Consider the following 13,360-nt stretch of genomic DNA (forward strand, 5'->3'; position numbering starts at 1 on the left):
CTCTCTGTCAATTACAGCAGTCTTATGGATGAAATAAACCTCTTGGGCATCGTCAATGTACCTTGGACACATGGTCCTAACATTCCAGGTGGCAATACGAAATAGTGATTTCTTTATTATTTAATTTTGGTTTTAGTAGATGTACTATATCAACCCGCTTGTCAAAGATTACTTCTAAGCTCCACACACCCCGTGAAGCAGGCAGATAGTGGCGGGACAGCACCTTATTGGCTGGGGGCTGCCCAGCTTGAGGTGGGCAGTAACTGTCCAATGATATGCAATGATCTCTCCCACTGTCGGAAGTGGCCCCTGGCACTCAGGTCTTACGCCAATCAGACAGAGCTCATAACCAGTAACTGCCTCTTCCCGTGTTGTGCCGAAGTCCTTGGACGTCACTGAAGTGTCCTCTCCAGGATGCTACAATTCTGAGCAATAAATATGTAGACACGTGAGTTGCCCAATCATCACGGTCTACCTCTCAACCTAAATTATAATATCCAGAGGAAAGGCAAGCCAATACGTCTGGTATCACTTTGGTTGCAGGAGCTGCCAAAAGGGGACGTAGTACGCCTTCCAACCACCTTTGGAGCCCCACTACAGCTTTTCTTTTAGGGTTTTCTCCCTTAGCCTTCATCCCTCCCAAGACCAACCACAAGGCAGTGGTGTGTAAAGGTAATTAGAGAAAGAAAAGGAATGGTAACCGAGGAGAGGGTAGGGAATAGGATATATAGGACATAGGATATAAGACGGGTCATTGTGAGGCACACTTTGTCTGGCTCCTCCGCTGAGACCTGCCCAGCTAGGTCGGAACTGCCAGTAGCTACACTACCGCCGATATAGCTCTCAGCTTCCTTGGAGCACACAACTCTCCCGCCCACACGGACAGTGCTACGATAAGGCGGTGGTGCCTCATGGGAGAGTATCATCATGTTTTAATAACATTAAAAATGATAAACTCCATGGATGTGGAACAAGTAACCACACACTAAAAATTAATTCTGTAGTTCATGTCAACAATTAATAATGATTAAACTGCTATATTACTCTCACCCATAATTAGGTATACTATGTATACTAAGTAGACACTTACATATAATTAGAAAATATATACACTCAAAAGGTATGAAACAAAAAGAATAAAGTGTTTAAAAGACTGAATTGCTATACTTTCATGGTAATATCCGCTACCACATGATAAAGTAAAAAAAAAAAATCAGCTGAATTTATTTACAAAATATACAAAACAATGAAAGAATTTGTTATTACATTTATTAGCTTATGTTCTTATTTGACACTCAGTAGTGATGACAGTAGATTGCTTATGTGTTTTCATAGTACTTATTCTCAAATTATTTGCAGCTACCATCAAATATTAGTGTCCCAAGGCCCGTACTAGTGATGATACATGGTGGCTGCTTTATGACAGGTTATGCTGAAGAACGTCCACTGGATTTCTACATAGATCATGGGATTGTTGTAGTTACCATACAGTATCGTCTTGGAGCTCTGGGTAAGAAGAATATGAAGATTATGCTAAACTATGATTCATAACACTAAGCATTTGTACCTAAGAAATCTTTATTTACTAAACACACTGAAATAACTTAAAAAATCTTAAAGTATGACATACTGAATTTTCATTGAAAACAAACTTTAATGAAAAAATTTATCACCAACAGTTATATTTCAAATCTGTTTAAGAGCCAAGCAACAAACCATAATATCTACAAAAAATTTGGAGGAATTAGTACTTGCATATTGAATGGAAAACAACATATTATTGTTTGCTTATGGCTTATTCACACATCTAAGTTAATACTATTGATATGCAGTGTGTTGAGCAACAGGCATAATTACAACGATATGATTAGAATTGCATAAGTAAGTTCTGACAAGAGACAAGGAATTTTTGCCAACCCAAAAAAGCCACAAAATGATGGTGTATGTCAGGGGAGGGGGAGAGTGGGCACAGTTTTTAACTGAGGCCAAGTTACATATCCTCACCAGGGTAACAGTTGTAGGACCTATTTGATCATTCCATTCCTCATATACTGTACTTCTCTAAGAATTCATACAACTGATAAGTGTAGACAGATGTCACTGTTATGGATAGTGATTGCCTCTATATCTACTTCCATATGCATACTTTGAAATCCACTGAGAAGTGTTTGGTAGAAGGTTCATATGACTGTATCACGTTTTATGGTTTCTTCCTGTTCCAATCACTTATGGAGCACAGGAAGAAAGACTGCTTAAATGCTCCTGTGCACACTGTAATTAGCCAATCTTGTTTTTTCAGTCCTTATGGTAGCAATATGCTTTGGCATGAACTGTGTTTCTAGATTTTTCTCTTAAGACTGGTTCTTGAAACTTTGTAAAATACTTTCATAAAATAAGTAGAGAGCCCATTAATGTTCTGTTACTAAATACATATGGAAATCAGATATACCTCCTAATCTCCTTCTCTCCCCTCTCTCTATTCCTCTCATCCATCCCCATCTCCCTTTGTCCACCTCCTCCTCCTCCTCCTCCTCCCCCCTAACTCTGTCCATCAACTCCCCCTCCTTCCCGTACATCTTTTATCCCACACTCTCTCTATCCATCTCCTCCCCCCTCATCTCTCTGTCCATATCTTTATCCCCCTTGTATGTGTACTTTTACTCCTCCTTTCTCAGTCCAACTCCTCCTTTTATTACAAATGAAACATCGATTGTGAACAGAAGTCAGAATCAATGGGTAAATTGGTTGGAACCATCAGTACACGGGATATGAGAAACGTTTCCAGTTGCTGGATCTGTGAGGATAGTAGCTTTAATGACAGTAATGCATATGGTTTTAATGTATAAGTAGGTAGAATTATAAAGTTAGCAGTAAACACAACTTTCCTGTTTCCTGTTAAAAATGACTGTGAAAAGGAAAACAAAACCACTCATTTTCACAGTGCAGCTTAGAATGTTGTTTGTTGCAGCTAGTTTAACAGACACTGCTTACTGTATAACATGTCTATATCTCCAATGCTTTAGGCTGTGCATTGTGTGTCAGTCAGTCAGTCAGTCAGTTGGTTCATTCAAATGAATTTACCTCAAAAGTTGGGTTAAAACCTTTTTCCTTGATAATATTCACCCCAAATTATGTCATTTGGAAGGGATTATTGTATTTTTGTATATTCTGCAAGAAATGATTTGATGTAGGTTCTTGCCCAGAAAGTGGCTCTGGTGGGTGGAGGTATCAGTTGTGTAATTTGATCTTCCTGCTCACAAAATATAATCTTGGTGGTTTCTGTTGAAACCTCAAAGTATTGAGGTGATGACAAACATTGTCCATTGTTCTGAAGTCAACAAATATATCTGTGGTTTAATTTACTGTTAGATCTGAAAGCCAAATGTTAATTTCAAATTGCCATGTTTGTTTTGTTGATGTTCCAAATTATTTTGTGCAAAGCTCCAACTGAGCAAGATGAACTTGACAGTATCTGTCGTTCCACAGTCGTAATGGATTGAACTTGAGAATTTCTTATTCTATTTGCCGTCAAAGACTGCCTATGCTCTTTATCAGTGTCACTGACTCAGTGTTCATGTGGTTGCCCTGCACTGTGTGTCCACTGATGAATATTTCCACACTTTACTGGTGGCATTCTTTCCAAGAAAATAAACCATGAACTGAAATAAAATGAAGTTTTGCAACATGCCAAATTACCACAAAGTGACATCACTTCAATCCTTGCAACACACTGAAGATATGATAACCACCAATAGCACACTGAAAATAGTTTTCAATTGTAATCTTTTTTTGCAAAACAGCAATATTCAATCTGGAATTTGTTGTTGTTATAAAAACATGTGATATCATTATTGACAAACTGAATGTCAAAATTAAGAAGAACTGTCAAACCAACCATCACATTTCTTTCAATGGCATTTTCATACAAAATTAACATCCATATTTTCAACTTTTACAGTGGATTTCCCAAAATTTTCTTTCTTACAAACTTTGTACTGACAATTATGAACAGAACAAAAAAAGTGAGCCAAATCAGTTGACCTTCTTTTCAAGTGATTTTCTTTCACATGCGCAGCAACTGAATTTTATTTATATAGATTTGTCTACATCTTCAAGCATCTGCTGATTCAAGATTTTTCAGTATTTTTGTGACATTTTGTAGTGAATCAAAAAACTCTGTGACTGTGCTGTCTGTACTTGAGTATGTTCAACATGTTAGTCCTATCTGCTGTGGGCCTCATGCAGTTGGGCAAGATGGGACACACATGCACAAGTGATTTGTAAGCAGTCCCTTTTGTAGAATGATTGTTGTCCAGCACATGAAACAATGTTTCCCACCTGTCTTATCTATGGATGAGCCTATGTGATTATTCCATTTCATATTCATAGAAATTGTCAAACCTGGGTATTTGTATGACTTGACCAATTCCAATTGTGACTAAATGATATTGTACTTGTACGATACCAGTACTACTTTCCTGCACTTAGTTAAGGGCACAGTTTTATATTACTGTATGTTTCAAGCAATAAGAAAATTTTTGCACAGTTTGAAGTTTTATCATATATCTGCCTCGATATTTTAATAGTGTTTCTTTTATGTTACTTCATCATTGATTACTGTACAATCTGAAAAACGTCTGAGATTGGTATTAACATTGTCTTTTAGTACAGTAAAGGACCAAATATACTTATTTGGGTCATACCTGAAGTTATTTTCACTTCTTCCATGGCACTTTATCAAAGATAACATGCTGCAACCTCCCTGCCAAGATAACTTCAATCCAGTCATGTATTATCCCTTCATGTTCCTTTGCAAACATTCCTATGTGACAATTAAACATGCTCTTTTAAATTCTTAGTCAGTCCATATCCCACATGGAAGAACATTTAAGTTCCATGGGAGGCCCCTCTCCATAAATTACTTGGCACCCTCAGATCAGATATTTTCACTAATGCCAAGTACAAAGTAGTGTATATGTATTTTTCTCCTACCTTATGTGAACTGAAACTGAATAGAATATAGCCTTTCAGAGAAGAATGAGAATTACTCATTATGTCTTAATTCACAGTTGTCTTTGTCAAGTGTCAATACATATCAAATAATGCTGGTTAACTGTTACACAAGCAAAGATTCTGTCTTCAAACTATGCAGAGTAACTATAAAGTGCATGAAACATTAAAAAAAATTATTACATCTACATTTACATGACTACTCTATGATTCACACTTGATACCAGTGCTAAGTGCTTAGCAAAGGGTTCATCAAAGCATCTTCAGATAATTTCTCTACCATTCTGCTCTTCAACAGCACACAGGAAAAACAAGCACTTAAATTTTTCTAACTTCACTCAAAAAAATATTTTCACGTTCAGAGGAGATAGTTGGTGGTTGAAATTTCATGAAAAGATCTCACCCACAAAGAAAAACATTTTTGTTTTAATGATTTCCGCCTCAAATTGTGCATAATATCCATGACTCTATCTCTTCTATTTCACAACAATAAGAAATGAGTTTCCCTTCTTTGAACTTAAATGGTAAACATAACACAAACAATGCAGTATGTGAGAGACAAACACCAAAGTGCTTTTTTGGATGAGGTGCCAGCAAGTTCTTTTGGGAAACTGACAACAGCGGCACTACTGACCAAAGTTGTTGAAAATTACAGCTATCCTGGCAGAGAAAGCATTTTGCGTGCTTCTATTTGTCCATTTGTAATTGGTAGTGACTAGGGAAAGAGTTTCCCATGGCAAGTATCACAAGACACCGCTAGTTTACAACAACATAGTAAAGTGGTACAATAAATTTGAGGAGGATGGTTCTTCATGTGATCCAAAGCTTTTGGGCTGACCAGGCATGTCCAAGCAGACAGCAGGCCATATGAGAAACATGCTGCAAAATCTCATAGAGTCTACCTACTGAGCTCATGCAGAAATCAACATAACTCAGTCAACAGTGTGGAAAATCCTTCATGAGCAATTAAGAGTGAAGCCATACAAAATGCAGCTTCTCCAAACCATATGCCATGTACAATGAATTGTTCTGTCTGTAGTTGTGCACTGATGTGAAGAACTATCTTGAAAGTGTAAACTTCACAAGCAAATTGTTTGGAGTAACAAAGCCAGTTTTTATCTTTTAGAAAAGGCCACCAACACAATACACGCATATGGGGAAAAGAGAATCCACATGCAACTTCAAACATGCCCATGACTCCAACAATGTTGATATGTTCTGTGCTTTGTCCAACAAGATTGTCTCTGAACCCTTCTTCTTCAGTGAGAGAAATTTCTATGACGTCACCTATTTTGATGTTCTGCAATTGTGACTCATGCCACAACTTGAAACTGATAGCAGTAATTTCATCTCTCAACAAAGTGATATTCCTCCACATTTCCACAGTTGTGTATGAGATTACCTGTATGAGATGCCACCATGTCACTGGATATGTCATGTTGTGGCTGTTCATTTTGTGCTGCTTGTGTGTCCACTAGTCACAGACTTGACACTTTGCAATTTTTTCTTGTGGGATAACGTCAAGAATAGTATTTATGTCCCATTTCTACCACTGAACCTCCAAGATCTACAATACCACATAACAGCAGCTATTCTTATTTTCATTCCTCATATACTAGGCCTGGATAGAAGTGTCCATGTGATGAAGGGTGGACACAGAACATTTACAAACATTATAAAAACTTTGAGAATTAGTCTTTCTCATATGGTACTATTTATTACATTGTTCTTGGTCATTTATGTGTACCAGCTTTTTGAAATGTTTCATGGAATTCATAATGAAGAGCCAAATAAACTCGTACACCTATTTAATATTGTGTAGGGCCTCCACGAACACACAGAAATGCTACAACATGACGTGGCATAGACTCAGATAATGTCTGAAGTAGTGCTAGAGAGAACTGACACCATGACTCCTACAGGGCTGTCCATAAATCCGTAAGAGTACAATGGGGTGGAGATCTCTTCCAAAAGAGCACACTGCAAGATATGCTGAGTAATGTTCATGTCTGAGGAGTCTGGTGGCCAGTCAAAGTGCTTAAGGTCAGAAGAGTGTTCCTAGGGCCACTCTGTAGCAATTTTTGTGTGTCATGTCACATTGTCCTGCTAGAATTGACCAAGTCTATCAGAATGCACAATGGACATAAATGGATCCAAGTGATCAGACAGGATGCTTACATATGTTTCACTGTCAATGTCATATCAAGACATACCAGGGGTCTCATATCACTCCAACTGCACACACCCCACACCAATACAGAGCCTCCACCAGCTTGAACAGTACCCTGCAGACATGCAGGTTCCAAGGATTCATGAGATTGTCTCCATACTTGTACACGTCCATCTGCTCACTAAAATTTGAAATGAGACTCATCCAACAAGGCAACATGTTTCCAGTCATCAACATGCCAATGTCAGTGTTGATGGACCCTAACAAAGTGTAAAGCTTTGTGTTATGCATTCATCAATGGTACACAAGTGGTTCTTCAGCTCTGAAAGCCTATATCAATGATGTTTCATTGAATGGTTTGCACACTGGCACTTGTTGATGGCACAGCACTGAAATATGCAGCAATTTGCCAAAGGGTTGCACTTTTGTCACATTTTATGATTCTCTTCAGTCTTTGTTGGTCCCATTTTAGCAGGATCTTTTTCCAGCCACAGTGATGATGGAGATTTGATGTTTTACTGGATTCCTGATATTCATGGTATACTCATGGAATGGTCATATGGGAAAATCCCCACTTCTTTGCTACCTCAGACGTGCTGACTATAACACCACATGCAAACTCACTTAAATCTTGATAATCTGCCATTGTAGCAGCAGTAACTGACCCAGCAACTGTGCCAGACACTTGTTGTCTAATACAGGCACTGCTAGCTGCAGCACTGTATTCTGCCTGTTTACATATCTGTATTTAAGTGTCCATACCAATATAATTTTTTTTTTTTTTTTTTTTTTTTTTTTTTTTTTTTATTTTTTTTTTGTGATTCAGTGTAATTACTCTGTACTTGCAAATACGAAGTATCGAGTGACAACTACATGCCTGCTTGCACTTTATAATTGTGCTGCACATTATTTTTTTGAGAATGCACACAAATGCAATACAGGATCAGTGTTTGCTACAATTCTGTGTAGTATTTTGTACACAGTTGATCCTATCCCATTGTCTACAGATTAGAGAATAAAATACATACTGCAGAAGCCAGTAAAGGAGCTCAGAGGGCTATGCATGGAGAGAACATACTTCTTCCATCAGTAATTCAAATATCTGCATTCCATAACAGCACGTTAGTACCAAAACACATCTCCAGCAGTCCTCACCTCACCTGTAATAATGTCACACATCTTGACTGTTACCAATAATTAATTATTGAAATTATAAGTGATTATGCTTCAAAATAAACCAGTTTTTGAAAAGAAATGTTCCTCCATAAATTATCTAGCTATTGTACTTTTATGAATCAGTCTTTTAGTAGCTACTACCATTATGAACAATTTAGGTAATTATAGCATATTTCCTTACAGGACATTATTAATTTCCTTAACACAGAGCTGCAATCAATCCACTGTTCCTCTAGCCTAATGTTTTTTTTTTTTTTCAGAAAAACTTATCTGAATTTCAAAACAGAAATAATTCATTCAGACAGTTCAAACAATTTGTCACATGGTGTCTATCTTCTTGTGACTGATGAGGGTAGTTTTATGCTAGAATTTGTAATATCTTATAAAATAAATATGTCAAACATTAAAAATTGAAGCCTTCAAATTTGGCTTTTGTTGTCTGCAGGATTCATGAGTACAGGTGATTCTTTACTGCCTGGAAATCTTGGAATGAAAGATCAAGTCCTTGCACTGCAGTGGATAAAACAAAACATTCTTGCATTTGGTGGTAATCCGGATGAAGTTACCATTGAGGGCCAAAGTTCAGGAGGAGCTGCAGTTCAATACCACATGATGTCACCCAAGTCAAAAGGTATGTTGTAGCTCTAGGATATAAATTATGAATAATAACATCTGATTGATAAAATCATGGATTCACTATGAATACTTGAAAATATTTCAATTTTAGGCCTAACTTTAAACAAATGTAATATTTACATAGAATATAATAAATTTGGACACAATATTTGTTACTTTTTGGAATCTGGTCTGAAATTTATTACCATTTTGATATTAAAAACAACTCGATTTTCATTTTACTTTCTCTCTTCTAAACTTGCAAACTTCTTGAAGTATCAGTGATGATTCTTATTTTAAATACATAATTCTGAGAACTAAACTAAAAATTTGTTAGATTATGTGTAGTAGGCCATATTTTTCCAGTAGCAAATGCTGTCTAATATCATGTAATACTCATGGTAAATAGTGATTCAAAGTTACATTTTATTGTGAGTAAGTTAGCTAACACATAATGCAGTTAACTGAGTACTGAGTTTTTGTTTTAAGTGGAAACATGAGTAAATAACTTTGTATACTACATCATAAACCTGAAGCACTAACCACTAGACTTAAATTTTGCAGCCCATAAATAATGAAAATTCAAGTAAACTAAGGAGTCTTAAATGATGTAGTTATATTTTTAAGTATTTAATATGTGTTGCAACGTATGACAAGTTTGGATGTCACTGTAGGGTAGTCACACAGGGAGTGGTATATGAAGGTTGGGGGTTGGAGTTCTATTGTGGTGATGAGTGTAATGGGCAACTGAATTGGGAATTCAATGAGACTCTCCTGTGGAAAGATATGCAAAAAGAAAAAGAAAAAAGAAAGGAAAAGAAAAAAGTAACACTGAATGGGGAGCAAAGATTTGTGGCATTCAAGTTGAAATACATTGAATGAAATTTGAACTAGACAGGAATTAACCAACAGTGAGGAACTGGGGAATAGCTCTTCAGTTTCTTCAAATATATTTGAACTTACAGTTTCTAATAAGAACGATCCTTTGCCTGAAGTTGGAGGGGAAGCAAAGTGCCAGACTTAGCCAGGTGGCAGACAACATTGGGAAGCTGTGCAAAGATTTTGACAGAAGGTCCAGGTGTTCATAGAAGGAGGAGCAAGGTAAAGCCTGTCTAATGATAAAAATTACGGCATTAGGGGTGATATGGAAGGAATAGAGCTAGCAGCTTTACACATATGTAAGTTTTGTGGCAGTCCTACAGCACTCAACATGGGAAACTTGGCAAAACTGTTGAGCTCTATACAGAAGTGAGCAGCACCATCCTGACAAAACAGATTGGCCAATCTGTTGAGTGGTGTACAGAAGTGAGCAGTGGAGAGCCAGTTTGTTGTTGTGTTTGACTGACCTAGCTGAAACAAGAAATTTGGACAGTGTCACAGCTTGAGCAAAGTGACTGAGGACTCTAATGTAGAGATCCATGTGTGGGTCAATAGTTGTTTCTTTACTGGTTTTGAAAGCTAGTGATTGCTTGTTGGCATTAGGTAGCCAGTCAGGCAGCAGCAGCCAGCCAAAACAGAAGAGGCAACAGGAAAGTAACCGATTTTGTGACTTTTACAATTGCCTAACTAGGAGCGAATTGTATAATTTCATCTGTGTGCTTTGATAGTTTAGTTTCTTGAGTTCTGCACATTAATTTAATGTTTAACAGACATAGTTCCTGAGTTTTCATTTGCGTTGGAAATTAAACTGAATTTGTGACATATTACAAGTTACTAATCAGGGGAAAATTATCTGGTCTCACCTGACTGCTTTGGTAGTTTCATTTTTTAATTTCTGCATGTTAATCTAATTTATTAGGCACAGTTCTTGCATTTTTGTCAGGGCTACAATAGAGTTCTGCAGCATGTGTCAATAGTTCATTTGTCTTAATAGTGTAGTTTTCTATGGTCTTTAGTATGGACAGAGGCGGTGACTGTTGTGTGCAGATGTAAGCTGAGTTGGTGACACTCTGCTCTCAGGCCCAGACTGCGATGGCTTCAGTTACAAAGCCTGACGCTTCAGTGGATGGACATTACTGTTGTGGGCCTGCTGTGGGGATCCAACAGACATCCAGCACGACCGAGTCCTCCAATTGGTCCTCACTGGTGGCCAGCCCAGTTACTGTTCATGCTGAGGTTGACCCCTCACCTGTAATTGAGGGGATGTCACCTCTGGGCATGGTAGGTGGCAAAAGACTTCCCAGCAGCTGTACGTAAGGTCTCCCCAGTCATACTGACATACAGATTCCAGGTGCTGTCTGTGACTGACACTGTCACTCAGTCAGATGCAGTCGCTGTCCTGTTTCAGAGGGAACCTCTCAGCCTGCAAGACCTGGACAATCACAGAAGGTGTGATTATTGGTAGTTGGGAGCTCCAATGTTAGGCACATTATGAGGCCCCTTAGGGACATGGCTGCCCGGAGGGGAAGAAAGCCAGTGTGCACTCTGCATACTGGATAGAGTCATTCCAGACATGGAACAGGTCATTCTGGATGACATGAAGAGCACAGGTTGCAGCCAACTGCAGGTGGTGGCTCAAGACAATACCAATGATGTGCGTCCCTTTGGATTGGAAGAGATTCTTTCTGGTTTCAAGCAGCTAACAGCAGTGGTAAAGGCTGTCAGTCTAGCTTGCAAGATGAAAGCAGAGCTCACAATTTGCAGCATAGTCAAGAGGACTGTTTGTGGACCTCTGATACAGAGCCAAGTGGAGGGGACCTGAATCAGAGCCTCAGACAATTGTGCAACTATGTATGCTACAGAATTCTTGACTTGCGCCATAGGGTAGTTGGGTTTCAGGTTCTGCTGAATAGGTCAGGAGTCCACTACATGCAGGACTTGGCTATATGGGTAGCAGGGGCTGTGTGGTGTGGACTGGGTGGTTTCTTAGGTTAGAAGGTCTTGGGAAAACATGAAGAGGCTTCAGCCACAAATGGTACAGGCTGAACACAGGAAGAATGTAGATACAGGAACCATCAGAATAACAGTTGTAAATTTACATAGCTGTCTTTGGAAAGTAACAGAGCTCCAAGCTCTTATCAACAGCACTGATACTCAAATTTTTATTATAGGCACTGAAAACTGGCTAAAACTGGAGATAAGTTCAGCTGAAATCAATAGTGTTTCGAAAGGATAGGCCAAACACAGTTGGCAGTGGCATGTTTGTTTCTGTTACAAACAGTTTATCTTGTCACAAAATTGAGGTAGATAGTTCCTTTGAGTTACTGTGGGCAGAGGTCATTGTTGGTAACTGGAGTAAGACAATAATTGGATCCTTTTACTGACCTCCCAATTCAGATGATACAATTGCTGAAAGGTTCAAAGAAAACTGAGTATAATATCAAACATCTACCCAACTCATAGAATTATAGTTGGTGGTGACTTTAACATACATGTTTAAATCTGGAGGTACACATAAAACATTGTCAGAAAATCTGCTAAATGCATTCTCTGAAAATTATCTCAAGCAGTTAGTTCATGAGCCCACACAAATAGTAAACTGTTGTGAAAACACGCCTGACCTCTTAGCAGCAAATAATCCTGAGTTGATGACAAGTATCAAAATGGATACAAGGATTAATGACCACTGGGTTGTATTGTAACACTGACCTAGACTAGGAGAAATGATGATCATAATAAAATAAGGGAAACCAGAGCCCGCACAGAAGGATACGGTTGTTAAGTTTTTACTATATGCTGTACAAAATGGGAATAATGGAGAGTTATTGTGAAGGTGAGTCAATGAACCTTCTGTGGAGCACTTGGATTTGCAGAGTATACTCATAAATGTAGATCTCTATGAAAAGAGTAGAGCCCTGGGAAAGTCCAACACTAATGCACCTGATAACAAAAGAAGGTGAATTTCCAGATAGCATGGCAACTGAATGTGTTATATTAAAAGTATTGTATATTTGCTAAAAAAGCCAAAACTGCCTGCAGTTCAGCTACAAAAACATAATGACTTTGTGGAATCAAAAGAAGCACTTCAGCACAACAAAATTACTATCATATTTATACAACATTTGAGTTGAAAGTTATTAAAATTTAAATATTTATTAATTTATAACAAGTAATAGCCATTAGCAGTCATGTTATTAACATGTACTACATACCAACAAATAGGTTGTGACTTCAGTTACATGATGGAAAGTACTTAAACAGATTATTTATAATATTTAATTAATATGTGATAAAACATAGAATGCTGCACATGAACACTATTATTTAGCTTCAATATGTTGACAGTGCAGTAGGAACTATAATTCAATAATTTATGTAAAAATTATTTGTTATGTTCATAAAAAATTAAGAAATGCACTTTCAGTTTTATAGTGGTGCAATGAGAAATAGAATACAGACTTATATTTGTCTAAGTTCTGAGATTTCGTTTCTGAACAAAAGTAAAATAAT

At 37.7% G+C, this 13,360-nt stretch overlaps 1 protein-coding gene across 1 annotated transcript in view; it reads left to right on the plus strand.

Moving 5' to 3' along the window:
* The window catches only part of LOC126146318 (esterase FE4-like), a 72,446-nt gene that overhangs the window by 19,718 nt on the left and 39,368 nt on the right, over positions 1-13,360 (plus strand). Inside the window, exons 4-5 of the mRNA XM_049915612.1 lie at positions 1,360-1,510; positions 8,802-8,987. Of these exons, the coding sequence (XP_049771569.1) occupies positions 1,360-1,510; positions 8,802-8,987 (337 nt within the window). The remainder of the gene's footprint in view (positions 1-1,359; positions 1,511-8,801; positions 8,988-13,360) is intronic.

Source organism: Schistocerca cancellata, chromosome 2 (assembly GCF_023864275.1).
Source record: "Schistocerca cancellata isolate TAMUIC-IGC-003103 chromosome 2, iqSchCanc2.1, whole genome shotgun sequence".
NCBI lineage: Eukaryota > Metazoa > Arthropoda > Insecta > Orthoptera > Acrididae > Schistocerca > Schistocerca cancellata.